This window comes from Artemia franciscana, chromosome 12, assembly GCF_032884065.1.
Source record: "Artemia franciscana chromosome 12, ASM3288406v1, whole genome shotgun sequence".
NCBI lineage: Eukaryota > Metazoa > Arthropoda > Branchiopoda > Anostraca > Artemiidae > Artemia > Artemia franciscana.
In genome coordinates this window covers 29,208,980-29,229,237 of record NC_088874.1, presented here as the reverse complement: position 1 = coordinate 29,229,237, position 20,258 = coordinate 29,208,980, and the positions used below count along the sequence as shown (strand labels likewise).

Sequence of the window (20,258 nt, the reverse complement as noted above, 5' to 3'; positions counted from 1 at the left end):
ATTCTAGCACTTTGAACTCGCAGAACCTCTAAAAGTTCATTAATTTTTCTCACGCTTTCATCTAGGATGCTTAAATCATCAGCATAACCTAAGCCCAGGAGAATTTTTCCTCCCCATTTGATACTGTTCTCTTTGCCTTTCTTGTGTTTTATAATACATAGTTCATCAAAATGATCCATATAAAGGGGGATAGAACACAACCCTGATTAACTCCTGATTTAATACAAAACCCGCTGCTAACCTCATTTCCTACCTTAAACGCTGCAGTGTTATTCTCGTACATAGAACTTATCACTTTAATGTATTTGTGTAGTATACCATACAAGGAGCGATGGGCGCTGTGTACATTTCTCAGAGCCTCCTTCAGGTCAAACACTTGCTCATAATCTATAAAGCTGAGGACCAAAGGTGTTTGACAAATCAGACACTTCTCAATGATTACCCTAAGAGTGAAAATTCGGTCGACACATCCTCTACGTTTTCTAAAATCACACTGTTCTTCTCTCAAAACTTTGTCTACGCCATCTTTCAGTCTAAAAAGTATCATATTACTAAGTTATCTGTTACCTACAGAAACCAGACTAATGACTCGCTAATTACCACACTCACTCTTATCATCTTCCTTATACAGTGGTTTAATGAAGGTTTTCCTAAAATCGTTAGGTACTTCCCCTTTTTCAAAAATCATTTTCATAATCTTCAGTACCTTATTTCTGACCTCATAATCACCATATTTAAGAAACCTCTTTACCACACTATCAGCACCTGGAGCCTTATTACTTTTTTAACCCTTTTAGTACTGTCACCAATTCTTCCTCACAAAACAAATCTTCCTTCACATCCAAGGTATCACAAACTTTTTCGTTTTCCTCAATATCTTTTACTGCAACTCTATCTTTGTTTAGCACATTTTCAAAATGTTCTGTCCATCTATCTTCAACTCTTTCCTTATCATAGCCCTATTCCTATCTTTAACTGGGGCAAGTCCGGATTGACTACAATCATCCTTTACTTCCAAGTTATTACAAACTTTCTCATTTTCCTCTATATCTTTTCCTGCAACTGTATCTCGGTTTAGCACATTCTGAAAATGTTCCACACATCTCTCTTTAAGTCTTTCTTTATAACTAATTGTGGCCCCTTTCCTACCTTTAACAGGGACATTTCCAGATTGACTATTCCCTTTCAATATATTAACATGCCAGTATAATATTTTATTACTATGCCGTCTTGCTGCATCTTGCAGATCCTTCGCAATTTTATCCATGGCCTCCACTTCACACCTCCTTAGTTCATATTTTAATGGTTTCTCCACTTTCTTTACATTCCGTTTGTTTTCATATGATGTATTCCTCAGATAATTCTTGTACAAACCCATTCTCCTCCCTATTAAAAACAAAGTTTTTTCACTAATATTCTTAGCTGCAGTCTTAACTTTCTTCTCTAAGACATCATCATCAACTTCACAAATCGTTTTTCTAAAATTATTCCAACTATCTTCCACATTGTCAAATTTTAAATTCTCAAGTTTAGTATTCAACTGTTTCTCAAAAGTTTCTCTCAGGTTCTCATCCTGGAGTCTATTAACATCATAACTCCCCGGGAGGTAGCTACCCTTCCGAAATCCAGCTTTAAATTAACCCTAGTCGCTACTAGATAGTGATCTTTACTTTTAACATCAATAAAAGCACTCCTATATACCCTAGTATACTGTTTTGGTCCAGCCAGTCTTCGGTTTACTATAATATAATAAGGTTTGCTGTCTTACCATCACGTGAATATTATGTTGACTTATGGACCATTTTATGACAAAATACCGTATTGGTTATAACTAGATTGTTATATATACAATATTGTATAAGTCTGTAGCCATTACTATTTTCTTTTTCTACACCAAATTTACCTAGGCTAGGATACCATCTATCCCTATTTCTACTGACTTAGGTGTTAAAATCTCCTAGTTGAAACACCATATTTATACCTGAAACCTTGTCTATTTGCTGCTGTAACTGTAAGTAAAATTCATGTGAGTCACCAGTATCTTCGTCAGTAGGTTTTGCAGGGGCATATACTACTATAGCTGATACCCTGAACTTTTTAGTCATAAAGTGAGCTATTAGTATTCTATTATTTATACCTTCCCAGCCTAAACAAAACCTAGCAGTCTTCACTATTAAAACTTTTTTTTACTGTTAAAAAGTTTTGAAGAATGGGGTTATAAGTATGCAAGCTAACGATTAGAGTATTGGAAGCTACAGTGATGACAGTGGTCAAATATGGTTTTGAAGCATGAGCGCTCCGAAAAGCGGATGAAGATTTGCGAAATGTTTTCCAGAGAAATCGCCTACGGATTGTTCTGGGTACGTACTCGGCTGAGTGACCGCATCTCAAACAGTAGGCTGTACGAAAAGTGCGTTTCAATCTCCGCTTTCTAGGGCTATAATTAGATACACGTTGAGATGGCTAGGACACGTTCTGCAGATGAAAGATGACAGATTGCCAAAGATTGTCCTTGTCGGCCAACCTTATAGGGCTAAACGGAAAGCTGGTTGTCCGCGGTTGGGAGGGGAGGATGTCTTAAAGAAAGATTTTAGGGAAATGAGAACTTCCAGGGAGGGTGTAAGGGGGTTGGCTTTGAATAGATTGGGATGGACAAGGAGGAGCGTGCGTAGCTATGTTGGCCTCAGGTGGCTTGGTGCTGTTATTAGTAATAATAGTAGTTTTTGGTTTATTTTCCTTAGTTTTTAATGGTGATTTTGAAGTAATTGGTTGATGTTGAGTAACTCCTAACTATCGTAAAGTAAACATATCTGAAGTACAGCCAGTGGGTAAAGACTCCAATTACCAGTGGTTCCCAAACAGCACGCCGTAGTATGGTGTGATTGTTCTGCTTCCGTCCCGCATATCTCAAAGTTAAATCAAATCAGAAAGGAAATTAGATTGAATCTCGGAATAAAAAACGAATAACTTTCACTTTAGTCTTTCACTTCATTTTCCATCTCCTATCCCAATATTAGAAACAAAAGAAGTGAGGGACGTTCTTAAAATATGTCATTGTTTATTATTTTTTAGGTCAGCATTTGAAGGGGTCATTTTTCTCGTACAAGGATTTCAGGGAAATTCCTTTTAAATATATCAGTCATAATTCGTATAGCAGTGTCAAATGATCGTTTTGAATTTGACAACATTGAACGGCTTCTGTCACAACTCGTTGAAAATAAGCAGACACAAATATGATATACAAATTGTGTAAGATGCGTATGGACAGATAAAATTGTCTCCGAAAATTGGAAATTGTTGAGTAAAAATACACTGTATATTTTGTCACTCCATCCATGAACTGTCGTCAATACCCCGCTAGTTTTCCACTTCTATTTCACCTCCTTCTCTTTCTAATACTAAACATGGAGAGAGAGAGATAGTGAGGGCTAAAATCTTCTGTTGGTATTTTTCTTTAGTATTATATCGGATTAAGGACGCTTCTTGATTACTAAGGTCCTTGCCTAGGCCCTACAGTATGTTGCTACAGCTGTGTTCGAGCTCTGGGTCCCTTATTACCAAGATAAGCTTAAAAAAAAAAAATGTGCCACCACATTATGGTATTCTATTTAGATTTGTATTCAAGGTGGTTTTTTTGTATGTTTTTTCATGTCGATTGTTAAAGAAATTCGGACTTAGACTTCAGGAAATTCAGTCTCATCTGTCAGGCATAATTAACATAGCAAGGTCAATTTGTGTCACAACTTCTTGAAAATGAACAGGCGTAAAGGAGGTATACACCCTCCTAAATCAGAAAGTGGGTGCACACACCTCCAAAAAGCTGAAAATTGTTGGTGTATTTTATGTTTTGATGTTCTAAGGCTCTATCCAAGAATAATCCTCTGTACCTCACCAAATTTTTACTCTCTACTCTTTTCAGTGTTAAAAACAAAAAGAGGCCGGGATGATGTAATATTGGGGAAAAATGAGGGAGACATAATGGAGGGAAAAGTTAAATATAAAAAAAAGTGCTTCGATTATTGTTTTTGATCATGTTTAATAATTTTATTGTCCTTGATGTGCCACAAAATTTTAGAGAACTTTTAAATGTAACACGTGAATTAAAAGCTTGAAAACTAGTGCTTTAGATGAATATTTCTCATTTTCTCCAAAAACTGGGCACCTATAAATAACAAGAGGGCTTTTATCCAGTCTAATTCTGAAGAAAGTAATTTTCTCTGTGAGATTAATTTACCGCTAAAAGAAGTGTAGCATCATAAATCAGTTCATAGTAATAAAAACCAGCTCACCACAACGTTCATCCTACAGCAAAATAGAAGTAAATGAATCAAAAGTAAATAAAAGTAAACAAAATAAGAGTTGAAGTCTTAAAAAGTGCATTTTTATGTCGAAAGTTTCTAAATTTTGACGCGCCTTCGAATAAATATAGACGATAGGGTGGTGGAGGATAAAATTTAATTTCTAAAGTCTTCATTCCGAGGAATATTTTTACTTGGTGACAACATGTAACATAATAATATTTAACACATAACACATTTAATAGATCTAAAATACGAGTAATTATGAAACCATACATAACGATTATGTTTCAGGGTAAAAGGTTGAGGTAGCCTGTGTAGAAGGACAGCTTGGCTATCCAGAATAAAAACATATGGAGTCGGGGAAAAAAAAAAAACATAGGTTTAATTTATATCCATCATCTATTGTTTATCAATCCCCTCATTTGTTTGGTGAAAACAATAGACATGTTCTTTCATACTTATCTTTGTTGGATAATATTTGCTGTCATATTTTATAAAAATCTAACTTCAAAACCGTATTTGCTATTAAAAAAATAACTTTTTTCTATGAAATGTTACTAACTAATAACTTTTGTCTATGAATTAGATGGTGTAGCAATCCTCCATACAGTTCAAGGCCACGCCAATTGTGGACAAATGATAATGCTTTTTTGCTTGCGGTCAGCGGTCTATAGCTCGTAAACGGAAAAAAAATTAATCTGATTTGATGGTGGTTAAATGGAAAAGGAAAAATAGTTTAAAGTTTCAAAATTTCGAGCAAAACTACAGTAGAAGAAATCTTTGCAGCCTACTAAATAGTCTGATCATATAATTTAAAAATTGAAGGAATATATTTTAGAATCTGAATGTGCTAAAAAGTTTAGAAAAGTTCTATCTGAAAAATTGGAATTTTTTTGAAAAATAAGAGTATGATCTTGATGTGGAAACTTACTCATGAATATATGTAAAATATGTCGTTACTGCCCCACACTTTCACTTTTAGCCTTATGAAATCTCCCTTTGGGACGTTTGTATTGGATATAACGTAAAGCAGATCACTCCCGAATAGGGCAGGAAGAGGTCACAAGGAAGGATTTAAAGCAAATTGGTACTTCCTGGGTAGGGGTAAAGAAGGACGCTTTTAATAAAACAAGGGGGAGGAGAATGTGCATCTGTGCTGGCCTTTAAGGCGATTCCGGCTTTGGAAAGCTTATAGTTGTAATTATAATATTCGTTGCTTTGTTTTATGATAATTTTGTTGAGACGGAATTGTTGCACACAATTTTTGTCACATTTTTGATTGCATTGAAACAAATGTACGAAATGGTACGTATTTGAATACGCTTAAAACTGTAAAAGTCGTATACTAAAGGTCTACAAGTAAGCAGTTGTTTTTCTTATTTACCTTTGTTTTACTACAAGCAAACATAGCATAATTCCTACATAAACATTTTTTTTGCTGTTCGACAAAGGAGAAAATGAAAGAATACTTTCCTATAGTTCCGTGACAGTAGCCGGCGTTTTCTCCCCTGGAAAACTCCCCTCCCCGAGGAATTTTCCTCCGCCGAAAATCTTCGTCCTCGGAAAATTATCTCATAGAAAGTTCCCCCACACGCAAAATCGAGTAGTAACAGAGAAAGTACAGATCCCTCCTATATGGAATAAATTTGCTAATGTTGGGGTCTAGTGTTACTCTTTACTTTCATAATAACAGCGTAGACCAGAAATATTTGCATGAATCAAGAGGGATTATATATCAATTCTTACATCCCCCATGCCCCTTCCTTAGAACTGATTCTAAATTTATCTGAAGGCCCAAGGTGTAAGTTTCAACTCAATACCTTTAGCCGTTTCTTAGTTATTGCTTATACGCCATTTTGATAACTAGCATTCGCATAGTATGTTTTGGTTGTGTTTGGTATTTCTCTCTAAAGCTGTGAAGTGTCACCATTCCCAAAAATTTTGATCGAATGTTTTTGGAGAGAAGGCAGCTAAAGAGGGCATGAGAGGGAAACTGGCAGCCCTTCAGCCACTTTAAAACATCCCCCTCTACATGTCTGGAAAGTTTCAATTTAATACCCTCAGCTATTCTCATTATATTGCAGATTCACCTTTTTAATTTATTGACAGTATTGGTTAAATAAAGTACTTATTGATTAAATATAAAAAAACAAGTTTTTTCAACTGAAAGTAAAGAGCAACATTAAAACTTAAAACGAAACAGAAATTATTTTGTGTATGAGATGGGTTACCCCCTCTTTAATATCTTGCTCTTCTCGCTTAAGCCTTTAGTAGTTTTAAAAAGCTTCTTGTTGTTCTAATTAAACGACCCTTTGTGTTTCAGAAGTTGTTCAAAAGGAATGGGGATACAATTCAAATTTTAGCGTAAAGAAAGAGGTATTGACGAGCGTGCAACCTCCCTCATACACGAAACAATTTCTGTTCATTTTAAGTTTTAATGCTGCTCCTTATTTTTAGTTGAAAAAACTTGTTTTCTAAGTGAATTTCTGATTGTTTTTAAATAATTCCAAGACGTCCGACTCCACCTCCACGGAAAAATCCGCCCTCCATGGAAAGATCGTCTAGACAATTCAATCCCTGTGAAAATTTACCCTTAACATATCCACGCGTAAAATTGGGTCGGCAAAGAAAAAGTAAGACAAAAGAACTTCGTGTTTGAATATAACCAGTGTAAAATTTCCGCTGAAAATTCCACCCCCCGGAAACTTCCCTCCCTATGGAAAATTCTTTCCTTAGAAAATCCCCCCAGCAGAAAATTTACACCCCCTCCATCCGAAAAATGTATGCAAACTTACCAATAGCAAATGCTATACGTAAACAATGGGCGATTTTCGTAATTTAAAGATCTTTCCCCAGGGGCTGTAGGTTATATTGTCTCCAGAGACATAGTTTTTGGACTTTTTAACTGTATTAAGCAAAATGGCTATCTCAAAATTTTGGTTGGACGATTCCAATCTTTTTGGTCGCTTAAAAAGGGCGCTAGAACTTTTAATTTCCGTTCGAATGAGTCCTCTCCCGATATTCCAGGACCATTGGTTCGGTACGATCTCTCTTGGAAAAAAACAATATAAACACGCATCCCTGAACTTTCTTCTGGCAAAAAAACGAATTCCACATATTTTTTTTCAGATAGGAGCTGAAGTGACAATAAACTTAGTGAATTTTATGTGTTTGGAACCATCATAATAAGCCAATTCTTTTGATATATCTATCGGTATCAAAATTTCGTTGTTAGAGTTTTGGTTGCTATTGAGCCGCGTCGCTTCTTATTTACAGTTTTTTACCACGAACTGTTTGCTACCCCTTAAAACTCTCCGTAGGTTCACCTTAATCCCCTTGGCGTTTTCGAATGCACCCAGAATTAAGACTTTTCAAGATTCAAGATTGCTTTATTTAAAAACAAATTTCATAGTATTAGCAATAGTCTTAACTAAATAACGCAATATCTTGCAACAACAAAAAGAAGATTAAAAAACTAAGCATGATTGATGACACTTGTATAAAACGGAATGAAAGAATTGCTGAAGCGATTCGTTCTGAAACTTCTTCGTGTGTTGAGCTTTGGCTTTGGGGACAATAAAAGGAGACAACAACGTACTGTGTTTTCCACTAGCGAGGAGCGACTGTCCAAATTTGCACATTAGATAGAATATCTGTTCTCTCAGCGTTGATATTCTCTACGTTGAAATTGCAATTACATACGTGTCATATTTGGGGCCTCGTAGGTTTTTTATGGCATGTTTTTGAACAGCCTTGAGATCGTCACTTAAGTAGTCAATGTTGTGCACCTATGATCTCCAAACAGGGCACGTGTACTCTAGCAAGGGACGTATATAGTAGATATACGCTAGTCTTAACTGATTTACTGGGAAACCTCGTCGGAGTGTAGTCAGTGATCGCAGAGCGTAGGTGCCTTTTTTCACAAGGTTAGAAACACGGTAGCTGAAAGAACAGTTAGTACTGAAACTCACACCAAGAATAATTGCAGTTGAAGTGGTAGGGAACCAGGATTCAGGACAAGTTACGTTCCTTTTTAGCGGATTAAAACGCATCACTTTTCTTTTATTTACGTTAATTTGAAGTCCATTATTCCTTCACTAATCAAAGAAAAGGTCTTTCATTTCACCTGGAACTGGGGTATTGCTTGGGATTTATCCATGAGAAATTTTAGCTAGGCGGGGAGATAATCGACGTATTTAAAGCGTTAATCAAAGTCAACGAGAAAGTAGTTGATCATAGCCAAGAACAGTAAGGAAGCCAGCTTGTTACCTTGGGGAGCACCACACATTATTTCAGTCCATTCAGAGTTGAGATCTCCTAATGATAAATCCTGCTTGTCAACAGCGAATAGATTGCATAATTTACAATCCTTGCCCCGGGGCTGTGAGGGGCATGGCATACCAGAAGGCATAGCTGTAAGACCTATGACTAGTTTGAAAAAATTACAATTACAAAATTTTTGACCATTCTTAAGGAGAGGGGACTGATAAGAAGGGCCAGGAGGGGGAGGGCTAGTTGCCGTTCAATCTCTCTTTTAGTTGTCCTCTTCAGCACACATTGATAGTTCCAATTTAATAACATCAGCTGTTGCTTACATATTGCTGATATTACATTTTCACAACCAGCAATGACAAAGTGTGTTTTGATTGGGTTCCTCTCAATATTTCATTAAGGTTTCACCATACTTCTAGCTTTTTTGGAGATCCAGGATCAAACAATCCCTCTTTTCTTAATAGAAAATCTTACGTGCTAAAAATGAATACCTTGCACAACTTACCGTCCTTGTCTCGGGGGCCGTGGGAGGGGAGTTGTCAACCCCGGAGCCATAGCTATTTGATTTAGGATTATTTTGAATAAAATGTATATCTATTTTGAATAAAAAGGCTCTCAAAATTGGGATCGTTTGTATTTGGGGGATATGGGGCAGGGGAGATAGTTGCCCTCCGGTCACTTTTGAATCTTAAAAAGGGCATTTGAACTTTCAATTTCCAATTGAATAAGCACTTCCAAAGTTTATACGACCAACCTTTCCATAAAAAACCTTAAATGTTAACAATGGGCAATTAGCATAGCCTACTCCTCTTGCCCTGGGGGCATGAAGGGGCTTTCAACACCGAAGGCATGATTATTTGACCTTTGGCTATATTGAACAGGATGGCTATCTCAAAATTATGATTAGATGTGTTTTGGAAAAATTGGAGTGGGAGTAAGAGCTGGCTGCCCTCCAAACAACTTGACTCTTAAAAAAGGCACTAAAACTTTTAATTTGGAATTGAATGAGCTCCCTCCGAAGTTCATACGACCACGCCTTCCATATAAAGTGTCTCGGAAAAAAAATAGCTAAATAATAATACATTGAACCCTTATGTCTGTTACTCTTACTAAAGGAAAAGCTGTAGCATTACCTCTGACTTAAACAGGTGAGTAGAACTTTCAACTTTCCTTCTAATGAACATCCGAAGTTATCCAAGGGGAATTATCCTTGGGAGAATTTTCCAGGGGGGGGGACGCCTAGCACCCTCCGTGGTAAAATTCATGCTTTAATGTCATTGGTTTCACGCGTGTGACGTATTCTCTTAAGCCAATCAAAATGTTCCTTAAGGATATGTCACAATAGGAAACCAATAAACCAGCCTATTTAAGATATGACTCGTTTTCCTGTGTTGCTTTGCAAAAAATTCAAGCCAATAAAAAATAAATTCCCACCAGATTTGTTCTCCTTATAAAAATGTTTAACCAATAAAGAGAACAAACAATATTTAGATACGAGATTTGTTGCAAGCAGACCCTATATTTCTCCATAGAACAGCAATAATTGAAAGCTATTGCTTCCAATTATTGCTATTCTGGTTTTGAATAGAAAGCTATTCTGGTTTTGAAATTGGACGTCTAAAGTCAACATTTTAATAAGACTTCTAATATAAGTGTTTTTGAGCTGTGGAAATTGGATTGTTTTATGTGTTGATTTGTTTCTGATTCAGGCAATGGCTGGGCGTGTGGGGCTAAAGAAAGACAGGAAAATGAAAACGCTTCATAATTCATAAATTCAGGTTTATTCTCTTCCCCCTCCTCTCTTCTAAAACCAATTTCTGCGCATGTATATAATCTTTGCACATTAATACTTAGAGCTATTACAGAATATTGTGGTTCAACAATTGGAAATTTGACACAATCAGTTAATTATCATTTTAAGCAACACGTTTTGTTTTCAATAAATAAATAAAATATATGAAAATTGTTAAACTTGTACCATGTTGACGTGTTTCTAACCCCACCTACGCATCTGTTTATCGGGTCGCAAAAAGAGGTCATGACCGAAAAGTGCGGGTACTTCATGAATATAAACTTCATGCTTTGCCCCCCCCCTCTCCCTGTGAAGTATTTGTCTGACCTGGTTATATCAACGCTGGGACTCGAACTTTTGCACCATTTTTTGCTTTTGAGTTGGTTTACTGCTGTTTTGTTTTATTAGATAAATAAATCATAAATATTCAAAAATCGTTGAGCTTGTGTCATTTTAGGTGTTGACCTGTTCCCAATCCGACCAATACCTGGGTGTGTGGCATTACAAGAAGATATTACTACCGAAAAGTGCAGACAATCATTAAAAGCAGAACTCAAATCTTGGAAAGCTGATGTAATTCTACATGACGGAGCCCCCAATGTTGGTGAGTTGAAGTTGAACCATTTATGTTTTCAACCATGTAACTTATACAAATAAGTTTGATTTGGCCAGTGACGCCAATCTACACAAATTTAAAAGGGGAGTCAAGGAGTTTTTTTTCAACCTTTCAAAATCTTTCAATATTTCAAGATACAAAAAAGTGTATATTTTTGAAAGTAAACAGAGGGTAGATGTTGTTGTTTTTCGATTTTTTTTTATGGAAATACCAAGAAAAGTATTTTCAAAAAACCTGGGAGTAGTGGAGGAAAAATCTAAAGGGGTGGTTACCCTCTCCAATTGGTGCCCCAGAATAGGTTTATGGAGTGGCAAACTCGAGATTCTAGACCTAACCAAGGATAAAATAATTTTTAGTAGCAATAATATGCCACTGCAATAATATGCATCGGTACAGTCGATCCAAATTTAGATCGGTAATATATCTGCGGATGTAGCTACCTGTTTTAAAAATTAAACAAAATACCTTTATTGCCATATAAGCACACAGCTAACAGTGGACATCACGCGACAAGAAATATAACATACAATAAAATGGATAAATGTAAAAATAAATTATCAAAACGTTACCCAGCATTTTCAAGAAGTTAGTTTTCATTTCCGTATTTTTATTGTAGTGTTTTATAAAGTACGGAACAAAAGACGATAGATACCGTTTCGATGCCTTTCGAACTGGACGGCAAAGGAATTAGCATGACGACGCAAGGACTCCTCTACATGTTCTAGCAGATCTTATGATTACATAAGATAATGCATAAACATAATGGTATTGAATGGCTAATGAGAGACTACGGATGAGGCCTTGAGAGGCCTGAGGCGGCCGATGCCTTTCGGACTGGACGACAAAGGAATTGGCATGACGACGCAAGGACTCCTCTACATGTTTTAGCCGATCTTATGATTGCATAAGATAATGCGTAAACATAATGGTATTGAATGTGTAATGAGAGACTACTGATGAGGTTACTACAAAAAAAAAACGGAACTGCAAAAATAGCAGACGATCACTGCATGTGTGATCGAAATATCCAGTATATTCCTGGATTTATATTAGGAATAAAAGGATTTATTCCTGTTCGAATTGTTGTTTACGCGCTTTTCATTGGGGGAGGGGTCTCAGTTATCATCGTCTTGCATTGAAACATCAAAACCGTATATAAATTTGTAAAACGTGAACTAAAGCATAAATATAACGTGTGAACTTCAATAATTTAGTGCCTTAGATGAATAAAGGTGAATTTCAGCTTTTAAAACGGTCTTCTTACAGTGAAACATCCAAACCATAAATAAAATTTTAAAACGTGAACTAAATGGTTGTGAACTTCAAGTAGAATCACTAAAAATGGTACAATCACGCTGTTGACTATAGAAGCTCACACTTAACTATAAACAATTTTATATACAGTTGCAAGTTCGATGTATAATCATCATAAAATACAGCTTTTATCATCTTTGGATAGCTGAATATCGCATATCTACAATTTCCAAAAAACAGGCCTGGGCTTCATGAATTAGGGGGGAAGGGGGATATATAACTTCAAAGCTCTCTTTCAGAGCATCAAACAGGCTTTATATACAGTAAGAAGTTCGAGGTATAAACCTCATAAAATACAGCTTTTATCATCTTTGGATAGCTGAATATCGCATATCTGTTACAATTTCCACAAAACAGACCTGGGCTTCATGAATTAGGAGGGGGGAGGGGATATATAACTTCAAAGCTCTCTTTCAGAGCATCAAACAGGCTTTATATACAGTAAGAAGTTCGAGGTATAAACGCCATAAAATACAGCTTTTATCATCTTTGGATAGCTGAATATCGCATATCTGTTACAATATCCACAAAACAGGCCTGGGCTTCATGAATTAAGGGGAAGGGGGAAATATAACTTGAAAGCTCTCTTTCAGAGCATTAAACAGGCTTATGAGATAGTATAAAAATATACATTAATAGGAAATAGTTGAATGTCAGGTTTTCTTTTAATGTGTACAATGGAGTTGTTGTTTTTTAATTAAGTTGAATCACTAAAAAGTGCATAATACAGCCATATCATGCTGTTGACTCCAGAAGCTTACACTTCTCTGTATACAATTTTATATTCAGTAATAAGTTCGAGTTATAGACATTTGGCTGGTATTTAAAGAGGGTTTATATTGTTTTTGGCAATTCGTATCACCAAAACGAATAATGCTCTACTAAGAACGAATAACGTGCACTAAGAACGAATCTTAGAAATCTGATAATTCCTATGATAAAAATTGATTTGATACCTGTTTTTTTTTTTTTGTTTTTTTTTTTTTTTTACGTGCAACGATCACGAACCAAATGAAATTCGTTTTTACCACTATATATATATGATTATTTTTATATACTAGGGGCACAAAGGTGATCTGGTATCATCAACGAATAACGTGCACTAAGAACTAATCTTAGAAATCTAATAATTTCTATGATAAAAATTGATTTGATACACTGTTTTTTTTTTTTTTTTTTTTTTTTTTTTTTTTTTTTTTTTTTTTTATGCAATGATCACGAACCAAATGAAATTCGTTTTTACCACTATATATATAATTATTTTGTATAGTAGGGGCACAAAGGTGATCTGGTATCACCAGAACGAATAATGTTCTACTAAGAACGAATAACGTGCACTAAGAACGAATCTTAGAAATCTAATAATTTCTAATATAAAAATTGATTTGATACACTTTTTTTTTGTTTTTTTTGTTTTTTTACATGCAACGATCACGAACCAAATGAAATTCGTTTTTACCATTATATATATAATTATTTTATAATAGGGGCACAAAGGTGATACTTAGGGACACAGAGCCAGGAGGTTCAAAATCTAAAACGTATGGGTTTTGGGCCACTATTTTTTAGTTTTCATGGAGTAGAAGCTCTTTGGGCCAAGTTCAACGAGGAGGGAGGTGATTGTCTCTCTTCCTGTATACAGTTTTGAGGGTAAGACTGGCTAACAAGAAGAAAAACTTCAGTTGACAGTTTCCTATGGCATTTATGAATAAATAACTTGGCTCTATTGGTTATTTTTATTTTTCTTTCTGTATTTATTTCCCTTGATTTACTGTTATTTGGGTTGTCAATTTTTTTTCTGGGGTGGGGGAAAGGACGTTTTATGGCAGAAGATTAGTTTACTTGGTAAATACTGAACACACTCCTCTGAAAGGGAGTGTAAATCTTTTCTTTCTATAGAAACTAAGAAATATTTGTTGTAGAAACATGACAGATGCTGAGAAATGTGGGAATAACAGCATAAATTCAAATTTATTCACTGCTGTGAGTGTTTTATGTTTAGAGACACGGAATGCTTTTGAAATATTCTGTTGATATTAGACTGGAAAAGGTCGATCAGTCTTGAGTTCAACTGTAAATTATGAATTTTTTTTCGAAATTAAATGAAATAAGATTTTAGAAGTCGACTTGTGTGCAAGAACAGTTTACTGGAAAAAGACGAAATGATATCAAATCACGAACCGAAAATCAAAGACAGGACAAGATGAAATTAAATCTATGACAAACTCTTTGTCAAATTTAAAGCAAATCATCATAGATTCACACTAGTTATAATTCCTCTATGGATAATTTTTAGAATCTTACGACACAGAGTTCATTCCCCACCTTTTGTCTATGCATTTTATTCTTAATTTATTAAAAAAGGAGAATGACAAAAGCCTACTATGTAGGCTAAAACGTAGATTAAAATTTAGATTAAATATGCCAGCACTAATCTTAAAGAATTACAAGTTGAATAAGAATAAAATCCTAGCTAATGTATGTCATTTTCATTACTTGAACCCTGCTTTATAAAAACTTTTTGACCGCAGAAGAAAAAGATTATAAATTTAATTTATTATTGTGCAATAGATTTTACTCTACCAACAATTGTAGCTATTTTTTCTTTAATATTGCCTTTTACAAAACAAAAACTATATTAAATTAATACTTATCCTTCTAAAATGTTATAGTCACGAATTTATGTCATGCTTATATAATTTATAGAAATATATTAAACAATTTTATGCTATTCTTTAAAAATGAATATATTTTCCATTTTGATAACAAAAGGTTTCATCAAAAGAACTGGCTTTTTATATTGATTCCAAATGTATAACATTCACTAAGTTTAGTGTTACCCATCAGAAGCAGCGAGCCTGATAAAATTCGCGATTTTTGAAAAGAGATGAAACACCGCCAAACTGTCAGGGAATCTTAATAAAAAATCGCGCCATCAGATTTAGCGTATTATAGGACCCTACTGTAGAAGTTTCAAGCTCTAATCTGCGAAAATGTAGAATTCTGTATTTTTTACCAGAAGAAACATCAAAGGATATGCGTTTATTTATTTATTTTTTCTCATATCTTTGTTTTCTCCATGGCTGATCATACCGAACCAATGGTCCTAGAAGACTGGGAGACCACTCTTTGAATGGAAATTGCAAGTTCTGGTGTCCTTTTTAAGTGATCGGAATGATTGGAGGGCAACTAGCCCTCATCCCAAGCACATGCCCCATCAAACTCATCTGATCAAAATCTTGAGATAACTATCTTGTTCAGCATAGTTGAAAGACCCAGTAACTATGCCTCTGGGAATTACTTGACCCCCCACAGCCCCTGGGGAAAGAACTGAAAGTTATGAAATTTGGCTATTATGTGCATATGGTATTTGTTATTGGAATGTATACAGGCATTATTCTGGGAGGATTTTGTATAAGGAGGGAAGTTTCTGTGGGGTGAACTTTCCAGAGGAAATTTTAAACGGGGGTATTTGCCAGAATTCCCGTACAAAATTCTTTTTATATTTCTTACTTTCTCTTTGGCGACCGGGGGGAATTATCCTGGGGAAGTTTTCAGCGGTATCAAGGGTTTTCTCCAGGGGTTTTCCGTTGGAGAAACTCCATGGGGGCTCTCTGCGAGAAAAACTTTTCCTTTGGAGGGGGATTTCGGGAAAAATTTTCCACGGAAGGGAAATATCCTGGCATTATTTGAAAAACAATCAGATATTAAATTAAAAGCAAGTCTTTTCAAATGAAAATAAGGAGCAACGTTAAAACTAAAAACAAACAGAAATTGTTCCATATATGAGGGGGCTGCCCCTCCTTTTTATCTTGCTCTTTACGCTAAATTTCTGCTTTGTTCCAATATTTTTAGAACACAGGGGTCGTTTCATTAGAATAAGAACTTTTTTAAAATACTAAAAAAAACTTTAGCTTGAAGAGCGAGGGATTGAGGAGCCCCCCCCCCCCCCTCACACATGGAATTATTTTTGTTCGTTTTAAGTTCTAATGCTGCACCTTACTTTTACTTGAAAAACCATGTTCATTTTTTATTTAATATCTTACAGAGCAAACTGGCTTGACAATTCATTCGTGTCGTTGCTACTAGGTCCTTTAATAAAATGCCGTAGAACTAGGGTGCTGAACGACAGGGCCATTTAGTTTGTAATTGTTTTCGTCAAATATTAAGAAAGCTGTTCCGAAATAATTGATTCCAACTCTCCTGTTGTTATTTCTGAGACTTATAGGTACGTTTTAATAATATTTACTTTATATTCATTTCTTCTGTGAGTTGATGTTTAGGTTTTATAGTTATGACAGTCTTCTGTCCCAACATTCTTCTTAGTAATAACGATAGTCGAGAACGTGAGGATTCGTGGTTGTAACCATTACCAAGGACGTAAAAATATGTCATTCTTTCTCGGAGGATAGTCGACCTCTCTTGGCAGAGGAGAGTCGACCTTGGACACATGAGGGGTGCAGGGAAAAAAACTATAAGTAAATCTGTGCTTTCTGAAGAAAGAGATCTTTGAATTTTTGTTAATCGGTAACTGAAGATCAGAATCCATGCCAAGACTACCCTGTCCTCTGCCCTTTAATCTTTTGGTGTCATCAAGAGTACAGTTTTAAGTCTCCGTCCTAGAATACTCTTGAAACTCTACAAAGTACTGGTAAAGCCTGAGTTTCAAATCGGAGTGTCAGTGGCATCCCATTTTCCATGTGTGCGCATTTAAGGTTTATCGTTGTGACAGCCTCCTGCTCCAGCATTCTCCTCAGTAATAATTATCCTCGAGAACGTGCGAGTTCGCTGTGGAAACGTAATAAAAATTAAAATTTTTGTTCCTTTTCAGGTCAGAACTGGATTCACGATGCTTTTGTGCAGAACCAACTTGTGCTTAGTGCGCTAAAGTTGGCGACACAGTTCCTACAAAAAGGAGGTTGGTTCATCACTAAAATTTTTAGATCCAAGGATTACCAGTCTTTGATATGGGTCTTAAGCCAGCTATTCAAGAAAGTTCAATCTACGAAACCACAGGCATCTCGATTGGAGACGGCTGAAATTTTTGTTGTTTGCCAAGGATATAAGGCACCAGATCAACTTGACCCCAGATTTCTTGATCCTAAACACGTATTCAAGGTATAGACATTTGAGTATATCTATTTTAGCTTCTATTCTTTTAGTTTTCGCCTTGATATATTTGTTTGTTTGTTTTTTTTTTTTTTTTGGCATGATATACTAGTGAAAACATAAGTAAGAAATGCACCCACACCGAGATTGGGAACTGCCTAACTGAACAAAAAATATTATGAAATTGCACTCTTAATTTTGCTTTCAAAAAGTGTACTAATGTTAGAAATAAAAATTAAACAATTAACAAGGGAATGCTCAAGCCTGGCACTCAAGCTAAGAGAGACATTTGGGATCTTCCCCCTCTCCTCCGCATCACATGAAATCTTGGGCTTTTCCCTATTGTGTCTATTTTTTATATAATTTACTATTATTTATTTTCCATCAAGCCTGCGTCCCCCTAAAATATTGCATTTCCCCTCAGAAAACTTTCTGCCCTATATCTGATCAAACAGGTACCTATGGGCCCATTAGGCCTTCCTTAAATTAGCTAATACCATGATTTTCTATAATCTATTTCATATAATTAGTCTGTCTTTTTTCCGTTTTAAACAACCTTTTCCAAGTATGAGCCATCTAAAATAAATCCTTGTATTGATTTTATTGTACCCACCAACACTCTTTTTTTGTCAAAGAAAATTATGCATAATCAAGTACTCCTAAGCATGTTTAAACTTGGTGTGGCCACTTTCTCGTACTAACAGGTATGTCTACATGCAAAAATCTTCAGTAGATGACTTCTTACATTTTCAGCATTGACTTGACTTACTTGACTTAACGCTCTTGCTCAGCAGGGTCACCAGCGTAGAGGGAACTGGTTGACAGGGCCATCAGTCTTCTCCAAGCAGCTCTGTCCTGAGCAGGAATTGGTTTATTGTATCAGCCCATCTAGTGCGTGGCCTTCCTCGAGCATTGACTTGACTTACTTGACTTAACGCTCTTGCTCAGCAGGGTCACCAGCGTAGAGGGAACTGGTTGACAGGGCCATCAGTCTTCTCCAAGCAGCTCTGTCCTGAGCAGGAATTGGTTTATTGTATCAGCCCATCTAGTGCGTGGCCTTCCTCGAGGGTGATTCCAGCCATTTTCCGAGGGATTGAAGTCTGAGATGATCCTTGCGGGGGTTCTTAGCGGGAGACGGAGTAGGTGGCCGTACCACCTTAGAGGGGGGGATCCGATCCCTGTATATATGTGTAGAATATGGGTAACTGGTACTCCTGGAGTTTGTTGATTTTCTTTCGTTAACGGCTTCTCATTACATAGCCTAAGCTGCTGATTACATTACATCACCTGAAGTTTCATGACTTCTGATTTTTACTATTATATTTCACAAATAGTTTGCCTTTCGTTTATTTTTAATCAAGGTTGTTTGGCTGCTTTCTCGTACGAACAGGTATGTCTGAATGATAAAATCTTCAGTAAAAATCTTATATTTTCAACATTATTCACACTTTTTTAGATCCCCATCCCCTCCCAAAACCGATCACTGTATACGTATATAGAATTGGGGTAAGTGGTACTCCTGGAGTTCATTGAATTTCTTTTTTTAGCGGCTTCTCATTACATAGCCTAGTGATTTCCAATTTAGCCCTCAATAGGAAAGGCTTAATTGAAATCGGGTATTGTCGTGTCTGACTTATAGCTAGGTTTCTTTGGTCTCACCTGGAGTTTCGTGATTTCTGCTTTTTCCTATTAAATTTCACAAATAGTTTGCCTTTCGTTTTTCTTTAATCAAGGTTGTATCTTCTCGAAGTTCCGCTGCTCCCTCTAAAAAAACCTCCTGGGCTCATGTCTGGTCCAGCATCCAAACAGAGGGAATTGGGCCCCTCACACAATCTAAAATTATTGTGATTTTCTTTACTCATTGCATTTTTAACCTCCTTTTTTTACCCCGTATTTTTATAGTAGTCTAAGCCTTTTGTCGTGATTTCACGACTTAGTATATTCCCGTTGTTAAGAATGCAGTTTATCCCCTCTTCTGAATTAGATACTACAATAAAAAAAATTCTTTCTTCAATACGCTAACGAAACTTTTTATTTATTATATTCCTAGGATCGCTTCCAGTTTAACTGCATCCCAGCCCCCCTCCTTTTCTGTCCCGCTGATGCCTGGACATAGCTCTAGGCTATATTCAAAATTTTGTTTATTTTTTAAAGTTGATATTATGAAACAACTGATAACCAGAAAAGAGTACAATAAATAATACTGACCGCCCAAAAAGGCTTACTTTCGTACATAGTCTAGGGCCATATTCAGGTATTATAGGAGAAGAGACTGTAATGCAGTTAATCTGGAAGCAATTCTGAAATAGGAATGTTTTTTCGAGAAACAGCAAATAACGGACATAGTGAAGCGATTTTTTTGTACTTTAATCTGTACTTTGTACTTTGAATCTTATTTCTATTTGAGGATACCATGCAGGGGGGGGGGGGGGACTGTTCTACTGCAGGCACGGTTATAGCATCTTGACAACCCTGTATAAATACGTACACAAATATATATATATATATATATATATATATATATATATATATATATATATATATATATATATATATATATATATGTATATATATATATATATATATATATATATATATATATATATATATATATATATGTATATATATATTTATTTCCCTTAAAAAAAAACAAAAAGCAGATGGAGTATAAGATAAAAAAAAAGCAAAAAACACACTACAAAAGAATACACAAACACAAGAAAAATAAAGAACAAATGGATATCTAACTACAAAAAACAAAATCTATTGCCTCAAAATAATTGCCCAAGGATGAGTAACAATATTCGAGTATATATATATATATATATATATATATATATATATATATATATAT

The 20,258-nt window shown here is 35.5% G+C and overlaps 1 protein-coding gene across 1 annotated transcript in view; it reads left to right on the top strand.

Moving 5' to 3' along the window:
- The window catches only part of LOC136033966 (pre-rRNA 2'-O-ribose RNA methyltransferase FTSJ3-like), a 63,323-nt gene that overhangs the window by 11,440 nt on the left and 31,625 nt on the right, over positions 1 to 20,258 (top strand). The window contains exons 3-4 of the mRNA XM_065714992.1: positions 10,823 to 10,969; positions 17,127 to 17,413. Coding sequence (XP_065571064.1) covers positions 10,823 to 10,969; positions 17,127 to 17,413 — 434 coding nt within the window. The remainder of the gene's footprint in view (positions 1 to 10,822; positions 10,970 to 17,126; positions 17,414 to 20,258) is intronic.